This window comes from Pan troglodytes, chromosome 1 (assembly GCF_028858775.2).
Source record: "Pan troglodytes isolate AG18354 chromosome 1, NHGRI_mPanTro3-v2.0_pri, whole genome shotgun sequence".
NCBI classification, from domain to species: Eukaryota; Metazoa; Chordata; class Mammalia; order Primates; family Hominidae; genus Pan; species Pan troglodytes.
In genome coordinates this window covers 109307098-109329826 of record NC_072398.2, presented here as the reverse complement: position 1 = coordinate 109329826, position 22729 = coordinate 109307098, and the positions used below count along the sequence as shown (strand labels likewise).

Genomic DNA, 22729 nt, shown 5'->3' with positions numbered 1-22729 from the left:
GGTTGCTGGCAGGTATTACAACAGAGCAGTTAAGATTACTGGCTCTACAGTCAGGGACATAGGTTCCAATCCTCCTCCTCTGTCAATTTCCAACCATGCAATTTTGGACATGACTTAAACTCTGTGCTTTAGCTTTCTCATTTGTAAAACAAGGTTAATGATAATAACTACCTAATAGGGCCACTGTAAGAACAAAATGAGCTAATATATGAAAAGTTTTTAATTCATTGTCTAGCACATTTTAAGCATTCTATAAATCATAGCTATTTTTCATTAATGTTTGCATACCAGGCAGGACTCCAATACTGTGTAGAAGTCATGAATTTTAATTTCAGTTCTGCTCCAAAGTGCTCCCTAGGGCTAGGCCAGTGACCCAGATTTTCCATTTCTCATCTTTCTGATTTATCATGTGAGACCAAAGCATTGGCAAGGAAGCTGAATAAATGGATTTCCTCACTTGCTGGCTGGAGGTCTAGGGAGCAGAAAAGGTGGACATTTCCCCCATCTTGTATCTGTCTTGAGGAAGTGTGTGTGTGTGAGTGTGTGTGTGTGTGTGTGTGTTTATGCAGGAATAGACAACTGGGACAATGCCTTAAAATGTACACAGTATTTCTGATGCATTATCTCATTCATTCGTTCATTCATTCATTCATTCAATAAATAATTACTGTGAACCGTGTGTGTGTGTTTATTCAGATCCATCCCTTTCAATGGTTAGCCTTGTCTGTCAGCCATAACAAAAACCTCAAACCTCAAGGAAAGAAATTACAACCAAGCCTTCAGACAGCTGGTGGTAATTTACTCACACAATCCCCTTTATCCTTTCAACACCCACTATTTATCTGTATCTGACGTTGGGAGAGGGGAAATCATGCAAGAAATATGGTATGTAAATTTCTGGAAAGGGGGTTGGAATAGTGAGGGAAGATTTGTGTGAATTACATGAATAATTCTCCTTGATTTGAACATAGATATCAGATCTCAAAAATTGAAGGGACTGATGTTAGGGTCAATAAATACATTTCTGGGACCAGAAACAATACTGGAATAAATTCATAAATAGCTTTCAAGGCATTCATGACAATCACACCATCGCTAAAATCCGAGTCATTTTCCAGGATGGGGCAAGTAGTTCCAGTACAAGTCAAAGGAGCATGTGTCAATCAATCCAGACTGCTTTAAAAATCCATAGTGATAACAATAACTAAATGGAATGCATGATCCTAGTTCAGATCTTGGATTGGATTCTGAATTAGAAAAAAAAAATATTGCTGCCACGTTCAGTGGCTCATGCCTATAATTTCAACACTTCAGGAGGCTGAGGCAGGAGGATCACTTAAGGCCAGGAGTTCGAAACCAGCCTGTGCAACATAGCGAGATCTTGTCTCTACAAAAAAAAATTTAAAAATTATCTAGGGATGGTAGTGCAAACCACTAGTCCCAGCTACTCTGGAGGCTGAGGTGGGAGGATCACTTGAGCCCAGGAGTTGAGCCTACAGTGAACTGTAATCACACCACTGCACTCCAGCCTGGGTGACAGTGAGCAAGACCCTGTCTCTTAAAAAAAAGAAAAAATACCTCTAAGGACAAGATAGCCATATATATCCATGGTCCTTGCCTTTGTTTCTTGTATCATGCCATCTACTAGCTGGTCCCTGAAGCCATATATAATAACTTTCACTCATACATACATATGAGTGAAAAGTAACACTGATTTTTTTAACTTTCCAGCTTGAAAAATTTAAAATTTTCAACATATAGTAAAGTTGTAAAACTAGCACAATAAAGTCCTGTAAATCTTTCAATTGCTTCATAGATTGTTAACATTTCGCCACACTTGTTTTCTCTCTTTACACACACACACACACAGGCACACAGACACAATCATTAGTATTATTTTGATGAACCATTTGAGAGTAAGATGTAGATTCTTCACCCCTAAATATTTAATGTGTATCTCCTAAGAATATTTAAAATCGTTGCATAACTGTATTATGTAAAAGAATATAACACCCTTGGCCGGGCATGGTGGCTCACGCCTATAATCCCAGCACTTTGGGAGGCCAAGGCGGGAGGATCACAAGGTCAGGAGATCGAGACCATCCTGGCTAACACGGTGAAACCCCATCTCTACTAAAAATACAAAAAATTAGCTGGACGTGGTGGCGGGTGCCTGTGGTCCCAGCTACTCGGGAGGCTGAGGCAGGAGAATGGCGTGAATCCGGGAGGCAGAGCTTGCAGTGAGCTGAGATCGTCCCATTGCACTCCAGCCTGGGTGACAGAGTGAGACTCTGTCTCAAAAAAAAAAAAAAAAAAAAGAATATAACACCCTTTTCAGGTCAGCTTTTATCACTATTAAGCAGAACACTTTACATCATAATCTGAAGTCTCAGCAGTGAATTACTTAACTAAAATCAGGAGCTACCCTCTGCTAGATATTTGGCTCACATCTGTACAACCAAAAGTGCTGATCAAAATAATCACTCCCAGGACAAAGGCAAAATATACAACAAAGACAAATTCCCTCTTCTATGCACCAGCCAATTTCTTGGCAGTTTAGAACAGCTGTTTTGTCCTTTCTTCCAGCTGGCAAAGGTTCAAAAATATCAAGATACAGCCTCAGAAAGCTTCACACGAGGAAGAAATTTTAATGAGAAAAATCTCACGTTCTGTATTCGCTTTTGTTTTCATTTTCATTTTAGCATATAAAATGTCAAAATACTGAGCTGTTGAGTACCGTATCAAACATCTGGCAATTCTGGACAAAAGATGAGCAAAACTCAACAGTCCTTTATCTTTGCAAAGTTCAAGTGGCTTTAGGAGTTAATGCCATAGGGGTAGGGTGCCACGCCTCATGCCTGTAATCCCAGCACTGTCGGAGGCGAGGCAGGCAGATGGCTTGAGCACAGTAGTTCGAGACCAGCCTGGGCAACATGTGAAACCCATCTCTACAAAAAATACAACAAAAATTAGCCAGGCGTGCTGGTGCACATCTGTAGTCCCAGCTACTCAGGAGGCTGAGGTAGGAAAGTGGCTTGAGCCTGGGAGGCAGAGGTCACAGTGAGTGGAAACTGTGCCACTGCGCTCCAGCCTGGGTGAAAGAGGCAGACGCTGTCTCAAAAACCAAAACAAAACATTATATCAGTTTGGTAAAAGAACAAGCACATCCAACATTAACCATCACAATTCCTTTCGACCAGAATAATCTTTTATTCAGATAAAAGTATCCCAGTTTTAGGCTATGCGTGTGATATAATAATAACAGACAGAGAGGTACAGAAATACCCAAGCTGGCCCAGGCTCAGAGCTTGTGGTATACAGAAGAGAATTATTGCATCCTTTATTTGCTGGCTTCGGTACATTCTTAGGAGATAGAGGGAGGGAAAAAAAAATCAAAACCAGAAGGGTCTGGTGCTGATGGACCAGATCAATTGGTTCAAACTTTGATTCAACTGTTAAGGTATTCAGGGCTGGAACTAGGATGAGAGGAGCAAGGCACTCACCTGAGGTGTGAAGTTTAAAGCGTGCCAAAATCTTGGTAATCAAGATAAATAATCTTTTAATGCAATATTTTAGAAAAATAGTAATGCAAAAAAAATCCACAATGAACAAAATATCAAAACTTTAAATAAAGACAGGATCTGACCCTGCATTTTCATGATTCAGGGAGTGTCTTACTTGCTTCGACCTAGTCCAGGCCCAACTTGTTCATCCCCAGATGATGTGCCAAAAGCCACATCTTTAGGTGTCTCCTCTGGTGCTCTCTAGTGCTATGTTCTGCTGACCTTGTTGGCAACAGCTCTCTGTCTGTTATGAATGGTTGGACATCAGGTGGCACCTTTAAGATACCACAAGGTAAAAGCAACTCTCTGAGCCAAGGCCAGCTCTTCCAACCTCCTTCCAAACAGTCTTACGTATCAAGGGCAAGTTTCTGTGATGTATAGGACATCAGGGAGAGGGTAGAATGGGGTAGAAAGGGGAGATAATGGGAGAGGGAAAAAAGAACAGGTGACCTCATGAGTTGGCACTAATGTAACTAGAGTGCAATTTTTCAAGAGTCTATCTTTTTTAAGAAAACCTTGAGCCCCAACTCTTATTTGGAGGCACCTGCTCACTCACCTCCAAAACCAAATCCACCTCACCTCTATTCTTCTTTTCACATTGTGTACAGGTAGTTCTGGAAATCAAAGTGGCCATGCTGCTTCCTCCATGCAGCCTGTAGTGAATTCAAGTAGTGTAGGATACTTCAAACTGGAGCTTCTCTACTGTGAATAGCTGCTCATCCCCAAGTACCAAACCTAATTTTGTGACAATGAAAACCATCTGCAGGTGCCCCCTGCTGGTGGTACTATCCTAGAGACTTGCCTTCACTGATGTATTTTGTTTGGTCAATGGTCCAGAAAGTCACAGTCACAGTCACCAACACTATTCCCTATGCCCTCGCACCTAAGCAGGTTCACTTATTTATGCTACCCGCCAGGCACCTGCAGGTGTGTGGCATTTGCATTTTCCTTCTATGGCTTCCTAGTTCCTCATGGTGGGAACCTGGGGCCCGACTTCTTGCCTCTCAAACTATTAATATGTCTGCCTCACAGGGCCAGGCACTTCTCTAGTCTTGAGTCACCCATGTCATTCTTTTAACCTACCCTCGGGTAGGACACTGGAGCCATAGATGTGAACCTTAGCCTTTAAGGCACGCAAGAAGACACTGAAGTCCCCAGGGCCAGTCACTGCCAGCAATGTCTTCCAGCGGTGGTTGAAGGGATGACTGAGGCAAGCAGAGTCTGAGTTTGTTATTGTTCTGAGGATATAGACAAAAATCTTTAATAAGGCTTACATAGCTTGGCATAGTCTTCAGCCTCAGCTCTGGTTATACTCCCCCTTCCCTTTTGTGCTTAGTTTGTACTAGTCTTGTTCCAGAAGAAGAAAGAGAGAACTAATTCTGCTGCTCCTCTGGTGTCCAGGAGCTCAGGTAATGGATGCAGACTGTAATAGGCAGTCTCTAAGTTGGTCCCCAGTGATCCCTGGTCATCAAACCCTTGTGTAATTCCCTCGCCTTGAGTCTGGGATGGATCTAGTACTCATTTGTAATGAATACAGTAGGGCAGCAGTGATGGAATGTTGCTTCCGAGATTAGATTATTTTTTAAAAAGCAAAAACAACTGTGGCTTCCATTTTGAGTATGCATGCTCTCTTTCTTTTAGATCAGTTGTGCTGGGGGAACTAAGCTACCGTGTTATAAGCAGACCTATTGTGTGGACAGGAACTAAAGCCTGCCAAATACCGTGTGCGTGAGTCTGAAAACGGACCTTTCAGCCCCTGTCGAGTCTTGAGATGACAGCAGCCCCAGCTGAGTGCTTGACTGCAACCTTATGAGAGAACTTGAGGCAATTCTAACCAGCTAAGCTCCTCCCAGATTTCTGACCCTCCAAAACTGTGAGTACTAAATACTTGCAGTTTTCAGCCACTGAGGTGATTTGCTATGCAGCAATAGTAATAGTAACAAACACACAGACTTCTGAACCCTTCCCCAATCCAAGGTCATTCTGTGGAGTTAGAGACCCAGCTCTCCCATTTACAAAGAAGCTATTATTCTCTCTACAGTAAAGAAAGACAAAGAAGTCAGAGCAGTCTTTTAACGCTGCACATCAGGAAACTAGATGTATGCTGAAAATTTGGGAGTGATAAGTAGGACCTTTCCCAGTCTGTAGAATATACCACCAAAGCATGCTCACTCAAGAATGTGCTTTTGATTACTACCAAGCACACTTTTTTTTCTTTTTGAAGATATGTGCAAACAATGAAAACCCTTCTTGCTGAAATTACAATAACAGCCGTACATTTTGGTTGAAATGTTTATTTGGAGATTTCAAAGTCAAGGTTGATATAGCCAAAAGATAATACAGATTAGACTATCATGGAAGCAAAAAGAATCTAAAATTTGATATTGTTTGTACACTAGGGTCACTGCTCATGTTAACATTTCCTTCATTGCATCCACTTTCTCGGAGCTGGTGTTGTAGGGTTAGATGTGAGTGTGAATGAGCATGCGTACAGTGGACAAAATCCCCCCATTCTGTAAATGCATGTGCCTATTATTCCGGGCAGTGAACCCAGCCTGCTTTAAGTCTTTGTTATTTGAATAGTGTCCCAGATTCTCCTTTGAAATGTGCGGTTCACCTATTTTTATTAACCTTAATATGGAGCTTTCTGATGCTTTTTTGATAGATTCTTGGTCGTGCCCAGGTACACTTCCTTTCGTTTTAAACAGGTCATATATTTCTCTGTGCTGGCCTTCAGGTGGTGTGCCATATAAATTAGAAAGCAAATTTTCACAAGGTCAAATTTTAATCATGCAGCTTAGTATTTTTAAACAGATGACATTTTCATACTTGGTATGCTAACTTGAAGACCAGACCATTTTTGCCCAAGTTCTACCAAAGGTTTTCGTTTTATAGTCTTCATTTGTTTTGTTTTGGTTTACTTTTTAACAAAAAGCAAACCTAGGAAAAAATTTTAAAAACATACAAGATGCACAAAAACAATTACTGTAATACACATGAAACAGAAAATCAACACCTGCCAATTAAACACAACTTCTACCATTTCATAACTGTGTGATCTTGTCAAATTACTTAACCTCTCTATAAAACGGGATCATGATAGCATCTTTCTCACAGAATTATAGTGAGAATTAAATAATATTATTCTTATGAAATGTTTAAGATAGGGCCTAGCATTTATCATTTACTCGATAAATATTAATCATGTAATTATATATGTAATTATGGTGATAATGATAATGTTGCTGCCATGAGATGTCAGGTTTCACAATATAAAATCATTACAGAATTCTGTTTGGAACTCCTGTGAGACCTAGTATGAATCACCTATAGTTATGAGGCTGCTCTAGCAAATAAATCTAAGAGAACAGGCAACTTCATGAAGAGGTTAAAGTGTCCTAGGGCAGTGGTCTCCAACCTTTTTGGTACCAGGAACCATTTTCAAGGAAGACAACTTTTCCATGGACAGGGTGGGGGATGGATTTGGAATGATCATCAGGTATTAGATCCTCATAAGAAGCAGGCAACCTAGATCCTTCATATGCCCAGTTCACAATAGGGTTCCTGTTCCTATGAGAATTGAATGCAGCTGCTGGTCTGCTGATCGACAGGAGGTGGAGCTCAGGGGTAATGCTCGCTGGCCTGCCACTCACCTCCTGCTATGCAGCTGGGGTCCTAACAGGCCAGGACCAGTACCAGTCCATGCTCTGGGGGCTGGGGACCCCTGTTCTAGGGAAATACCATCACCATGTCTGCTACCCCTCCCACCGTGGGCGCTACCACCATTTGGTCACCATATGCAACCCTGTGTGAAGATATTCTTAATACTATCCAGGGTCCTTTTCATTTGAGTGACCTCTATCTCTTTGTCCCACCATCTAACTCCCACCCTCATAATGAGTGGGGAGAAAACCTCCACCAGGGTGAAGCAAAAAACCTCAAACAGAGGCTTCAAACAAAATTTAATATAAAGACTCCAACCATGAAGTTGTCTCTTTTTATCCCCCAGTTATCTTCTTTGTTGGTTTTGTTTTCAGGATCTGCAGGGTACCAAGTTATCTGCTAGAAGGCCCAGGCCTTCTCTTCTTACCAGCCCCGCTGCTACCGCCATGATGTAAATCACTATGATCTCACATTGGTGTTACTTACTGCGATAGCCAGCAAAGCAGCTCCCTTCCTTCCACTCTTGGCCTCCTAAGGTCTGTTTTCCAATAGCAAAGTGACTTTTTAACATTTTTCAGATCATATGACGTTCCTGTTTTAAATCTTCATTGGCTTCCCCATGTCCTTAGAATAACATCCACTTCTTACCACGGCCTATGAGGTCTCAGGTGACCTGGCTCAGGTTCACCTCTGCCCCCTCCTCTTATTTATTATGCTCCAGCTGCACTGGCCATTTTCTTCCTCAAACACACTAAGCTTATTTCTACCTTAGGGGTTTTGCAGTTCTTTCACCTCCTGCTTTAATTCCTCTCTAACGAAGTTTTTTTTTAATAAACTTTATTAATATCAGAAATCACTTTATTTGCATATTTATTTATTTGTTTTCTGTCTACGTCCTCACTGAGCCTTTATCCAATAATCTTGTTCCTCATTTTATTCTAGCACCTAGTATTGTGCCTGCCATTCCATATATACCTTTTGGAAAGATCAGTGAACAGACTCCAGCTATACTATTTTTTAAAATAGGATTTACTGGAAGAGGAGACCCACAGAATCAAAGGAACAGTTGAAGACTCAAAAGAACAGGCTCAGAAGGGGCAGGAATAGGGAGGGGCAGGAACAGGGGAAGCAATTAGGATCTAGGTAGCAAGAAGGGGCCGATTGGTTCTGGCCACTTTTTTCTACTCTTATGTTGTTCCACTGATGATGCAATGCTCAAAAAATCAGATCATTGGGAGGCCGAGGCGGGCGGATCACGAGGTCAGGAGATCGAGACCATCCTGGCTAACACGGTGAAACCCCGTCTCTACTAAAAATACGAAAAATTAGCCGGACGAGGTGTCGGGTGCCTGTAATCCCAGTTACTCTGGAGGCTGAGGCAAGACAATGGCGTGAACCCCAGGGGGCGGAGCCTGCAGTGAGCCGAGATCGCCCCACTGCACTCCAGCCTGGGCAACAGCGAGACTCCGCCTCGAAAATAAATAAATAAATAAATAAATAAATAAATAAAAAATCAGATCATCCTCGTGTGGGTCTCAAGATTATCATTTAGCTCAGGATACCTTAACCAAACTTCCCACCAAGACTATAAACCATGGCAAAGAAGACAATTCTAGCCACCCCCCCCCCCAAAAAAAAGTAGGGTTATTGTCCAAAGAAGGGAGGAATGGACACACCCACAGTCAAAACCCAAAACAAAACAAAAGTCTGCAATAATCTCTGACTTGACATTTTGTCATCTAGAAGACAACTACTTTCTTTCTTTCTTTTTTTTTTTTTGAGATGGAGTTTCCAGGCTGGAGTGCAGTGGCGCGATCTGGCTCACTGCAACCTACGCCTCCTGGGTTCAAGTGATTCTCCTGCCTCAGCCTCCTGAGTAGCTGGGATTACAGGCGCCTGCCACCACGCCTGGCTAATTTTTTGTATTTTTAGTAGAGAAGGGGTTTCACCATTTTGGCCAGGCTGGTCTCAAACTCCTGACTTCAGGTGATCTGCCCCGCTAGGCCTCCCAAAGTGCTGGGATTACAGGCGTGAGCAACCGCGCACGGCCAACATCTACTTTCTTGCAGTATTAACTGATGTTTGTTTAAGAGATATAAACAGATTTCGGCCGAGCTCAGTGGCTCACACCTGTAATCCCAGCGCTTTGGGAGGCCGAGGCGGGCGGATCACGAGGTCAGGAGATGGAGACCATCCTGGTTAACACGGTGAAACCCCATCTCTACTAAAAAATACAAAAAATTAGCCGGGTGTGGTGGCAGGCGCCTGTAGTCTCAGCTACTCGGGAAGCTGAGGCAGGAGAGTGGCGTGAACCCAGGAGGCGGAGCTTGCAGTGAGCCAGATCGCGCCGCTGCACTCCAGCCTGGGAAACAGAGCAGGACTCCGCCTCAAAAAAAAAAAAAAAAAAAAAAAAAAAGATATAAACAGATTCAATATTAAGTCAAATAAAAGAAGAAAGATAAATCTGTTCAAAATTATAGAGCATACTAAAAAGATATGCTTTTAAATGTCTTCTCTGTCCTATGATTCAGAATAAACTAGAGGTCAGGAGACAGTTCCATGAGATATGTCCTTTTGGATATCCCAAACTAAATTAATTCTCTCATTTCCCTGACATCTGCTTCTCGTACCATATTATCTATCTCAGTTAATGAAATTACTATTTACTCTCTGACTGGCCTAGGAATTTGTTTAGACAGAGTTTACTTGTCTAGAGTAATAAACTGGAGAATAATATTTGTTTCCACCATCTCCCTCATTTCCCACACTCAATTAATCAAAAAATCCTATCAGTTCTAACTCAAATTCTCCAACCTATCTCTTCCTCGCCATTCCCAATACCAATGCCTGTGTTCAGGCCCTTATTACCTTTGGCCGTGAACCACTTGCAACAGTTTCTCAGTGATCTTCACTCAATCCACTTAAGCCCATCTCTCACACGACTGCCACACTTACGACTCTAAAACAAAGATCTATGTCTGCCAGACTCTTCTTTAAAAGCTTCTATAATTCCACACTGTCTACAAAAATAAAAGCCAACCGCCTCTGTGTCTTAGTTGAAATGACAGAATACAAAAGTTTCTCAGAATGATTTATAAATGCAACCTTTTCTTTAATATGGAGGTTCTTTAACCCTGGTATACATGAGAAAACTTGTAGTGCATTTAAAGAACACTGATGCTAAGACCTCAATCTTAAAAAGTCTGATTTAATTGGTTTGGAATGAAGCCTTACATCAGCTTTTTAAAGACCTCCCCCAAATAATTCTAATATGTAGTCAGGGTTGAAAACTACTAATTTATAATGTGGCTAGAAAGACACTTCTACTTCCAGACAGCATACGGTAATAGGGTTGGTATTCATTCCCCTTCACCCCTGACAGAAATTACTAAAAAATAGGACAAGATATATAAAATAATTATTTTCAGACACTGGATATCAGACAACATAGGAAAGTTATCCAAGAGAAGAGAGAAACAAGCAAAGTAAGCCATATAACTGTCCTACTTAACTGCCCCAGAGCTCACAGAGAGGGAATCCAGGCAGAGTCTGGTGATCTCCCTGAGTTGAAGAGATCATGCAGAGATTTGAGAAGGCCAAGGCAGGTAGAGTTCATGGGGAAGAGTACCAGAAAGAATAGAAAATTCCAGAGATCTGTGGAGAGTCTCCCTGAATATTCAGCTGAATACTGATCAGTATATCAGGAAACTACCAAGGTTGGGGTAAGAACCACACAAGAGAATCAGATTAAACAATCCTCTTGCCTCATACAAGGCTGGAAGTAGTTTGTTTCATCATCTACTAAAGTGGGAAAAGCCTCATAATTAACAGGATATTGGCTAGAGTACTTAGAAGGGTATCACCCAAGTAATGGGGAAAATTAATCATCTTTAAAAAGTTGCTTGGGTTCCCCATAATGAAGCTTAAGATCAAGAAGGATCTGTTTCCAACTAACTTAACTGTGACCCAGAATAAAGCTCAATAATGTTTATGGGAATGCAAAACTATCTAACACCCAATATGTAAAATGTTTAATGTGTGGTATCAAATCAAAGTATTGCCAGGTGTGCAAAGAAGCAGGAAACAGTACTTAAAATGAAGAGAAAAATCAATTACCAGAAACATACTCAGAACTGAACAAATGTTAGAATTGTTATTATAGTATTTCAAATGTTCAAGAAAGTAGAACAAAGATTGATCAAATGAAGTAAAATATTAATATATGGGCGGGCACAGTGCCTCACGCCTGTAATCCGAGCACTTTGGGAGGAGGCGGGCAGATCCCCTGAGGTCAGAAGTTTGAGACCACCCTGGCCAACATGGTGAAACCCCATCTCTACTAAAAATACAAAAATTAGCCAGGCGTGGTGGTGGGTGCCTGTAATCCCAGCTACTCAGGAGGCTGAGACAGGAGAATTGCTTGTACCCGGGAGGCAGAGATTGCAGGTTGCAAGGAGCTGAGATCGTGACATTGACAAGAGTGAAACTCCATCTCAAAAAAAAAGAAAAAAAAATAATACATGAAAGTTACAAACGTCTAGAGATGAAAAAGACAATATCTGAGATGAAGAATACACTGGATGGAATTAACAACAGATTAGACACTGTAGAAGAAAAAGTTAGTGAACTTAAAGACATAGCAATGAAAATGATCCAAAAATAAAACAAGAGAAAGAAGACAAAAAGTGAACAGAGCATCAGTGATCAATGGGAAAAATTTAAATGACCTAATATATATGTAACTGAAGTCCCTAAAGGAAAGGAGTTATAGAGGGCAACAAAAATTTTTGAAAAAATAATGGCTGAAAATTGTCCAAGTATAATGAAAACTGTAAACACACAGATCCGGTAAGCGTAACAAATCCAAAGCACGAGAAACATGAAAGTAACCACACCTAGGCACATTTTAATCAAATTGCTTAAGATCAGTGATAAAGAGAAAAATTTATAAGTATTCAGGAGAAAAAAGAACATTATATAGAGAGAAACAAGGATAAGAATGAGAGCATAACTTGAAAATTAAAAGACAACAGAGAAGCCAGGCGCAGTGACTCATGCCTGTAATTCCAGCACTTTGGGAGGCTGAGGAGGGCAGATCACCTGAGGTCAGCAGTTCAAGACCAGCCTGACCAACATGGAGAAACCCCATCTCTACTAAAAATACAAAATTGGCTGGGCATGGTGACGTATGCCTGTAATCCCAGCTACTCAGGAGGCTGAGGCAGGAGAATCACTTGAACCTGGGAGGTCGAGGTTGCAGTGAGCCGAGATGGCATCATTGCACGCTAGCCTGGGCAACAAGAGCAAAACTCCATCTCAGAAAAAAAAAAAAAAAAGACAACAGAGCAACATCTTTAAAGAGCTGAAGGAAAAAAAGAGCAGTCACCTGGAATTCTACAACCAGCAGAGTAGGTTTCTTGTGCATACAACCCGTGTAGTCACACAGGGCTTTGCACTCAGAAGGACTGGCTTGGTTTAATGCTCTGTTGTTGATGACTTGAAATTCTTAATAATATTTGAACAGAGGGGTCTACATTTTTATTTTGCATTGAGCCCCACAAAGTATGTAGTCAGTCCTGATAACCAGCAAGAATATCTTTCAAACATGAAGGTGAAATAAAGACTTTTTCACATACAAAAGCTGAAAGAATTTTCCCACCAGCAAATCTGCACAAGAATAAGAAGGATTAAAGAAATTCTTTCAGGCAGAAGGAAAATGATACCAGATGAAAATAATGAAGAATATTGGAAATGGTAAATATGTCAGTAAATATGAAACTTTAAAAATATCTTTTACATCACTAATCAGTAAGGAAATGCAAATCAAAACCACAATGATATTTCACTTTATACCCATTAGGATGGCAATTATTTTAAAAAGCAAAAACAGAAAATATCAGTGTTCATGAAGATATGGGGAAACTGAAACCCTTGTACACTGTTGGTGGGAATGTAAAATGGTGCAGCTGCTGTAGAGAACAGTATGGTCGTTCCAAAAAATTAAATATAGAATTACCATATATGCAATAATCCCTCTTCTTTTGCAACCCAAAAGCATTGAAAACAGGGACACAGAGAGACATCTGTACATCCATATGTGTTGCAGCATTATTCACATTGGCAAAAGGTGGAAACAATTGAAATTTCCATTAACAGATGAATGGATTAATAAAATGTTGTATAAACATATAATGGAATATGATTTGGCCTTTTAAAAGGTACATCATTATAAGCCTGAGCAACAAACTGAGACCCCCATCTCTACAAAAATACCAAAAAAATTGCTTGTAATCCCAGCCATTTGGGAGGCCAATGTGGGAGGATCGATTGAGCCCAGGAGGTCAAAGCTGCATTGAACCATGATTGTGCCAGTGCACTCCAGCCTGGATGATAGAGTAAGACTCTATCTCACACAAAAAAAAGTACGTAATTACAACACATGCTACAACACGGATGACCCTAAAAGAGATTATGCTAAGTGAAATAGGCTGGAGACAAAACAACAAATATATGATCCCACTTATAAAAGGTGGCTAGAGTAGTCAAATTCATAGAGCCAGAAAGTAGAATAGTGGTTACCAGGAGGTAGGGGAGGGAGAATGGGTAGCTACTGTTTAATGGATACAGAGTTTCAGTTTTGGAAAAAGAGAAAATTTTGGAGATGGATGGTGGTACTTGTTGCATAATAATGTGAATGTACTTAATGCAACTACTGACCTGTACATTTAAAATGGCTAAACTGGTAAATTTGTGGGGGAAGAAGAGTTTATTTAGTTCTTTTTTTTTTTTTTTTTTTTTTTTTGAGACAGAGTCTTGCTGTGTCACCAGGCTGGAGTGCAGTGGTGTGATCTTGGCTCATTGCAACCTCTGCCTCCCTGGTTCAGGCGATTCTCCTGCCTCAGCCTCCCGAGTAGCTGGGATTACAGGCGCATGCCACCACGCCCAGCTAACTTTTGTATTTTTAATAGAGACAGGGTTTCACCATGTTGGCCAGGATGGTCTGTGTCTCCTGACCTCGTGATCTGTGTGCCTTGGCCTCCAAAAGTGCTGGGATTACAGGCGTGAGCCACTGTGACTGGACTATTTAGTTCTATTTATTCATTTATGCAATGATGGTCTCAGCAGTAGGTAATAAAATATAACCTTATATTTAAAATTCATTTTTCATTTTGAAAGGTTTGGATCTTTGTCTCTTCTTTCTACTTCACTATTTTATTTATTTATTTATTTATTTATTTATTTATTTTTAATGGTGGTGGATCTGAGATCTACCTTACTGTTTTAAATACTTAACTGCGACCAAATAGAAGATAAATAAAAATTGTATTCCCTTACTTTTCTCTAAGGCCATGCTGGTACAACTAGAATTGGCTCTTTAGAATGTAGGTATCATTTATAGTAAGCTGGAGATTTGATCACAGAATGATACATGTAAGAATGTCATAGCACAAAAAAATGCACATATATTTTTAAAAGGACAAATTTCAGGACACCTTCCATCTGAGTTCATAAGAAAGTCCTCTTGAGTATCCTTCAAAGTTAAAACCCTCTCCCCTGCAGATTAATGAAAATATTAGGATGCATAGAACACAATGGGCACTGGTGATATGGCCCATGGTAGCTGAATTAGATTGAGTATAAATGAAGTCTTCACATAATAGCGAAGAGGCCAACAGAAGAAAGGCCAGAAAGCCACTTGAAACTCATGTCCATGGAAGACCAAATGAAGTTGATTTAACTGTTCCCTTAGAAAGATATTATCCCATTGCTTAGCCCTCAAAGTGCTCATACTGCTACTTTCCTTCTTTATATCACCAGTTCTGGGAGCAAACCTCCTGAAAGAATGGAAGTATAGACTGTAAATACAAGACTGTGGGTACAGCAAAGGGGCTCTGATGCTCTAGTTGTTTGTGTCTAGATACTGTCAAATGTCCCTTGTGATGCACAATTGCCCTTAGCGGAGAACCATTAACCAAAATAAATGAAATAATATGTCATGTTCATGCATCAGAAGACCCAATGTTGTTAAGATATCAATTCTCTATAAGTTGATCTATAGACTCAATGTAACCCCAATCAAATACCCCACTGGCTTTTTGTCTACATTTACAAGTGAATTCTGAAATGTATATGGAAATTCAAAGAACCTAACACAATGAAAACAATTTTGAATAAGAAGAGCAAAGCTCAAGAATTTGACTACGTGATTTCAAAACATATAAAGCTACTGTAACCAAATCAGTTTGGTATTGGTCTAAAGATAGATAAGGGAGGCTGAGGCAGTAGAATTGCTTGAACCCAGGAGGCGAAGGTTGCAGTGAGCCAAGATTGTGCCACTGCACTCCAGCCTGGGCAACAGAGTTAGACTCCATCTCAAAAAAAGAAAAAGAAAAAAAAAAAGGCAGATAAATAAATCAGTCAAACACAATAGAAACCCAGATACAGACAATTATATATGTGGTCAATTGATTTGAACAAATGTGCTAAGGCAATTAAATGGAAAAAGGATAGTGCTCTTAACAAACAGTGTTAGAACAACTGTACATCTACATGCAAAAAAAAAAAAGATAAAGAAGAAAAAAAAAAACCACCTTGATCACCATATACAAAAGTTAACTCAAATGGATCATAGGCCTAAATGTAAAAATGCAAAACTATAAAACTTCTAGAAAAAAATAGAATATTTTTGTAATCTGGATTAAGTAATGATTTCTTAGATATGACATTAAAAGCAGAACCATAAAAGAAAAAACTGATAATGTTTATTTACCACAGCAAAATTTTAAAATGTCTGGTCTTCAAAAGACACTGTTACTAAAATGGAAAGACAATCTGCACAGTGGGAGAAAATATTTGCAAAGAACATATATAATAAAACTTGCATTTAGAATATGAAATGAACCCAATGAACTCGGTGAAACCCAAACAACTCAATGGAAAATGGGCAAAATATTTCAACAGACACTTTACCAAAAATATGTAGATAATAGTCAAGCTCATGAAAAAAAAGCTCAATATCATTAATCATTAGGGAAATTTAAGTCAAAAAACCATAATAAGATTTCACACCCACTAGAATGGCTATAATATAAAAGATGTACAGTAACAAGTATTGAGAAGGATGTGGAGAAATGAGAACCTTCATACATTGCTAGTGGAAAGGTAAAAGGTACAACCCTTTTGGAAAACGATTTGGCAGTTTCTTTAAAAGCATGCCTAGTGTTATATACCCCGAGAAATGTGCCCAAGAGAAATGAAAGACATGTGCACAAATAATTATAGCAACTTTATTTGTAATAGCCATAAAACTGGAAACAACTCAATGAATGGTGAATCAATAACGTGTAGCACATTCATACAATGAAATACTACTCAGCAACAAAAGGAAATGAGCTACTGATACCCACAACAGCATAGATAAGTTTCAAAATAATTATGCTGAGTGAAAGAAGCCAGACAACAACAAAGAGTAGATACTGTATGATTCCATTTATATGAAATTCTAGGAAATGCAAAGTAATATATAATGACAAAAGCAGAGGGGCGGGAAGGAGGAATTTAAAAAGGGCAGAAGGAAACTTTTTGGGATCATGGATAAGTTCGTCATCGTGATTGTGGTGATGATTTCACAGGTATATACATACGTTGAAACTTCAAACTGCACACTTTAAATTTGCCCAGTTTATTGTATGTCAGTTATATCTCAATAAAGTTGTAGAACAGCAACAACAAAGAGATGGCTAGACAAGCATATTACAGTAGTTGAAGTTTGATGTTAGAAATTCACTGAATCTTCTCTGAAGTCATTGTCCTCTGACAGTTGTCTGCAGGTTTCAAGCTATCCACCTACACAGAATGTGCAATCTGCTGGGCTTCAAAAGCACACATTGAGGCAGATGGCCAACAGCTGACAATTCACTTAATTTCTCTTTTTAAATAGTTATATACTTGAAAAAGGATCGAGTTTGAATTAAATCCTCACAGAAAATTTCTATCACAGCATGGGATTCACTTCAATAAAGCATCTTCCCACTGTCATAAATCTGCTTGTGTTCTTTTGGCAAAATTTTCTTCCCACTCAACCTGGCTTTGTTATCTTGTCAAGCCAGACAAAAATTCACCTCCTGTATAAAGCCGTCTCTGATCATCTGCCTTTTTAAATTTTTTAATTTTTTAATTTTTCTTTTTTGAGATGGAGTCTCACTCTGCCACCCAGGTTGGATGGAGTGCAGTGGTGCAATCTCGGCTCACTGCAACCTCCGCCTCCCTGGTTCAAGTGATCCTCCTTCCTCAGCCTCCTGAGTAGCTGGGATGACAGGCGCACCACCACACCCAGCTAATTCTTTGTATTTTCATTAGAGATGGAGTTTTACAATGTCGACCAGACTGATCTCAAACTCCCGACCTCAAGTGATCCACCAGCCTTGGCCTCCCAAAGTGCTGGGATTAACAGGCATGAGCCACCGTGACCGGCCTCATCTGCCTTTTAGCACCATAGAGAGGTGCCATTAACCACCTGGTTTATATTGCCAGCATGTAGGGGCTGTAATATGGTACCCCAGCCCCACCTCCCTACCCCATCATTATTTTTTCTTAAAGAAAATAAGCTTGCCACTTAGAATTTAAACTTTACAATTAAGATAAACTGATTTAGAGAATAAATGTAGACACTTGAAACAGTCACAAGGATCCCCAAACCAGATTATAATCTGACTGAAAATATTAGCATATCAGAGATAGAAAAAGAGATGTACCTAAGACGGGAGGACAATCATCAGTGGACACTTACTGTCCAGGAAAAAAGAACCTATGTGTACACCTTGATGCTCTGAAGCTATCAAATTATTTGAAATTTAGAATCCACTAATTAATTCCTCTTGCTCTAGATTCAAGTTTCAAAAACAACCTTTTGGCTGTAATTTGGCTCCCAAATGTGGCACATATACCAAGAGATATTTTGCTGGGATCATAAAAGAGAGTTAACATCTTAGTTCCCTAAGATGTTAAAATTCTCATTATAAATTAGTAATTTGTTATTCTGGGTTTATATAGTAGTCCTGTGATTTATCAGTTTAAGAAACAGACTTGGCTGGGTGCAGTGGCTCATGCCTATAGTCTCAGCACTTTGGGAGGGTGGGGTGGTAGGATTGCCTGAAGCCAGGAGTTTGAGACCAGCCTAGGCAACATAGCAAGACTCCATCTCTACACAAAATAATTTTTTAAAAGTAGCCGGAAATGGTGGTACACAACTGTGATCTCAGCTACTTGGGAGGCCAAGGCAAGAGGATCCCTTGAGCCCAGGAGTTGGAGACTGCAGGGAGCTATGATTGCACCACTTCACTCCAACCTAGGCAACACAGTGAGACTCCATCTCTGAAAAAAAAAAAAAAAAAGAAAGAAAGAAAAAGAAAAGAAACAGACTTAACAAGTTAAAGACCAGATTTCAACATATTTTCCAAGATAATGCCACTTTCTATGGCCTGTTAGGGAAGTCAGCTTTCCTTGGAGAGAGAGAGAGAGAGAGATGTCTACAGTTCATCTTTCTGTTACAGCACTTACTCCATACTCCAGTTACTGAAGCATATTATAGAACTACAGATTCTGAGTTACCTGAGGCTAGTTTTGTATCCAGTTTGTGCTGGCCTCCACCATCATTGCTCAATAAGTAACACTGAACTGAACTGAATTTGGATAATGTGCAAAGCTGCTTTTTTACATTTTTTAGTTGATTGAGAGTTAGAAAATCGTACCAAAAACATCACTCCCCAAGTATAACCTCTAATACGCTAACATTCATTAAACCTCTAACACTATAGCTAAAGTTGTTACATTTTTTAAAGTACGCTAAACTGGGGAATTGATTTTTAAATGAAGGGCAAAGTAGCACTAACCTCAGTCAAGTTGCTCTAAGTGTTTCATTTGGGAATTGTGAAATTTTTAAAAAACATTTCAAGACTTATCATTACATCAACGAAGATGAATATAGGTGTAGTTTGTCAGATGAGTAACTATTAAGGAAACCATGAATGTTTGCTATCTACTTTCACAATTAAACCACAATTTAGAGGATCAAATTCTAACCCTACAAACTTTTTTTTAACCAAAGACAGGGAGAAAAATCATACTCTTGTGATAAGGAGTCATAATTCATTTTAAATTCTGCAGGATTAATGCTGCTTTCCAGATAAGAAGAATTCACCCCGTGTACATAAAGTGATTAAGGAGCCTTGGAATTATAAATACACATTCAGATTAATTTTTTTGTTCTAAGCTTTAAATAAAATTTCAAAGTATTTTATAAAATAATTAACATCCCATAGATATGCTTTTTTAAAAAAGTAATTATGTCTATAAAAGTAATTTGTATAAGGCAATAAAAATTTTACTTTATAAAAAAATCAAACAATGAATATTTTTGCTTAATTCTTTCTTAGGAGCAGTAATTTATTATGGGTTCCTTAGAAGACATGTGATTTATTTAAGCTCTATTAACTGAATGTGGGTCTGTTTTCTGACATAAACAGTGGATAGTGTTATGAAAAAATAAAATTGTCAGTGAATAGGCTAAATTTCATAGTTCACAAATATAGCTATCCTGAACATGGAATACAGATCCAATGAACATTTAGTTTTATAATTAGCACTGTTTTAATCCAAATTCCAATTTTATGCATGGGAAACTGAGGCCTAGAGAAATGAAGTAACTTTTTACAGACCCGTTAGCTCAGAGGCTGGAATCACTAGGCCTGGTAGTTTGATTTATGAGTACTACCTTCCATGAGATAAAAAGCTAAAAATGCTGTGATGAGGACATGTTTATTTCTAAAAAGCCTGCAGCACAATCTATCTCTTCTCCCAAAAATCGTATGTATGACAGATTTTTATGTTACTGCTGCTACACGAAGAAAATTGAGCCTAATATGTTCGGTCTTCCAGGCCAAAGCAAAGGATTGATTTTAGAAGGAACTTGTCCTGCATGGCCTCCATCCAGCCATCAGGCAGGGCTCCAGCTCTGCAGGGGAAAAAGAGATAGCCCAGGAAGAGGGAATCACCACCCACCCCACCCTGCGATCTGTATCTAAGAGAAATAACCCTGAAAAGAAGAGCTATAAGAGATGGCAGTGTGTGCTTTCGTCCGGGTGCACTTCCCGATCCTTCATCTTTCATGCCCATCTCTGATGTTTCCATCCTGGTATAGCCTTCTGAGTCATGTGTTCATCTCTCCTTTGGCTCAACCCAACAGACACAGCCTGCAATCTCACCTCCATCAACACAGCAAATGTCTGTGTCTCAAAGACCTCGAGATAGAGCTTCCTATGCTTTAACCCTTCCAGGGGCACACCTTTATTTCTGGGCAACTCAACACTGTCCCTCCTCCTGCCTCCACCACGGGCCCCATTACCTCCCTACCCTTCTCCAAGCAGTAGTCACTCAGCGCCAACCCCTCTCAGGCGTCGGGATCTTCAGTCCGGGGCCCCAGCCCTCCGCGCGGTTCTCCTGCCCAGCGCACCGTGCGTTGCCACCCCCATCGCGTTCCTCAGCCTGCCGGGCTCGAGAGGCAGGAGCTGGCCATGCTCTCACCTCATCCAGGGTGTGGCCGCCGCAGCTGCTTCTTCCTCCTCGGCCGCTGCTGCCCAGCTCCCGGCTGGTTCCGGGCGCCGTCTTTCCCGGCTCGGGGTCTGCCGTGGGGACTGAGGGGTTCGCGTCGCGTCCCCGGACCGGTAAGGCGTGTAGTGAGCCCGGCGGGACGCGCGACAGCAGCAGCCAAAGTCGCATCGGCAGCGGCAGCAGGACCCGCTGTCTGTCCCCTTCATGGATTTCCTGGGCCTGGCCACCCCAGTCCTAGCTACGGTTCCTGCTTGTTTTCCTGGTGTCTTCCGGGACTGCCAGGGCGCATCCTCTGGGCCTGGCTGAGCATCCCCGTCAGTTCCCTGGGCCTCGTCCGCGGCTGCCTCTGCCACCTGCTCCGCCCAGATTGCTTTGGTCCTTCTCCCGCAGACACACTCAGCTGCCCTTCATCCTCTGTCGTCTCCCCATTCTCTCTCCACCCACTGCCTCATTCCCAGATCCCACGCCGTTTCTTCCTTTCTATCCGCTCCAATGTCACCTTCTCTTTATTTCCAACCTCAGATAAGTTTCTCCTTTTCTTTCTGTCTCTCTCAATATTTTCCCCGGTTTCATCCTCCTCCCCGCGCCCCCGTATCAGTCATCCTTTTATAATTTATCCAGTTTTTCGTCTCCTATTAGTTCCTCAGAATCACTACTGCAGGTTGTTGGCTAGCCTCTTTTCTTCCTCTCCCTGTTTCTTTCTCTTTCCTAAAATCTTTTCCTTTCAATTTTCCCTTGAGTTTTTCAATTGTAAAAACTTTCTCCCAAACAACCTAAATTTTCCTTTCAGTTGAGACTGATTGCAGTTTTCCATGAACTCATAGTAAAGCATATATAGCTTGGTATCCACCATAAACCAAGAAAGTGTTTTAACCTTTTTTTAAAGTTGGTCAGTTAAATAAATTATCCCATAAATATTCATTCTGAAAATCCAGTTCTTATATCCTACATATGTCCTTGAAAACAGAGACTAGTTTGCTTTTGTATCCAGCAAAGCAAAATGTTTCTGCAACACTATTGCATATAGCATAAGTTCAGCAGGGGAGGGGGAGCAAGGTTTGTCTTTGTAGTTGGGCACTGTGGATCTCAAGGTTCATAGGCAACAGCTATTATTGTTGACTGACTGAATGCAGACAAAGCTGAATTCATCTCAGCTCATCCTTCCAAATCTGTTGCTCAGTTCTGTGTTTTAACCCCAGCCCTATCTACCCAGCTGCTCAATCCCCAAACCTAGAATTTGTCAGGGACCTATTTCTCTTTTACCCATCTCATCCAGTCATTAATTCTACTTTTTTACTCTCTCCCTCTCTCTCTCTCTATAGATAGATAGATAGATAGATAGATAGATAGATAGATAGATTTTTTTTTTTGAGACGGATTCTCACTCTATCACCCAGCAGGCTGGAGTGCAGTGGCACGATCTTGGCCTACTGCAAGCTCTGCCTCCTGGGTTCAAGCGATTCTCCTGCCTCAATCTCCTGAGCAGCTCGGATTACAGGCACCTGCCACCACGCCTGGCTAATTTTTGTATTTTTAGTAGAGATGGGGTTTCGCCATGTTGGCCAGGCTGGTCTCGAACTGCTGACCTCAAGTGATCCTCCCGTCTCGGCCTCCCAAATTGCTAGGATTACAGGCGTGAGCCACTCACCTGGCCCATTCTTTCTTTTAAGCCTCCTAACTTAAGCTTCATCTTTACCTCTCCTTATCTTTGTCCAATCTGTCTTATCTGGGCTCTTTGTCTAACAACCTCTACCAGAAAATTCTTAATTATCTCTTATTGTTTTGTATCTTCTTCCTCTCCTTTTCCATTAGCTTCATCCCCAGCCCACAAACATGCTTAACTCTCCTCACTCTTAAAACAAAGTCCTTCCCTCTCTACCTATCACCATATCTCT

The 22729-nt window shown here is 40.6% G+C and overlaps 2 protein-coding genes across 28 annotated transcripts in view; one reads left to right on the top strand and one right to left on the bottom strand.

The window, feature by feature from the left end:
* Positions 1-21320, bottom strand: part of LOC107966245 (myomegalin) — a 229804-nt gene extending 208484 nt beyond the window's left edge. For 7 of the 24 annotated variants that reach the window (XM_054669246.2, XM_054669205.2, XM_054669251.2 and 4 more), the window contains exon 1: positions 20808-21319. In XM_054669246.2, coding sequence (XP_054525221.1) covers positions 20808-21040 — 233 coding nt within the window. In that variant the 5' untranslated portion in view covers positions 21041-21319. Of the gene's footprint in view, positions 1-20807 lie in introns of all 24 variants that reach the window. The other 17 variants (XM_054669310.2, XM_054669240.2, XM_054669346.2 and 14 more) reach the window with 8 other exon arrangements.
* The window catches only part of LOC107971330 (notch homolog 2 N-terminal-like protein A), a 250005-nt gene that overhangs the window by 14662 nt on the left and 212614 nt on the right, over positions 1-22729 (top strand). The window lies entirely within an intron of this gene.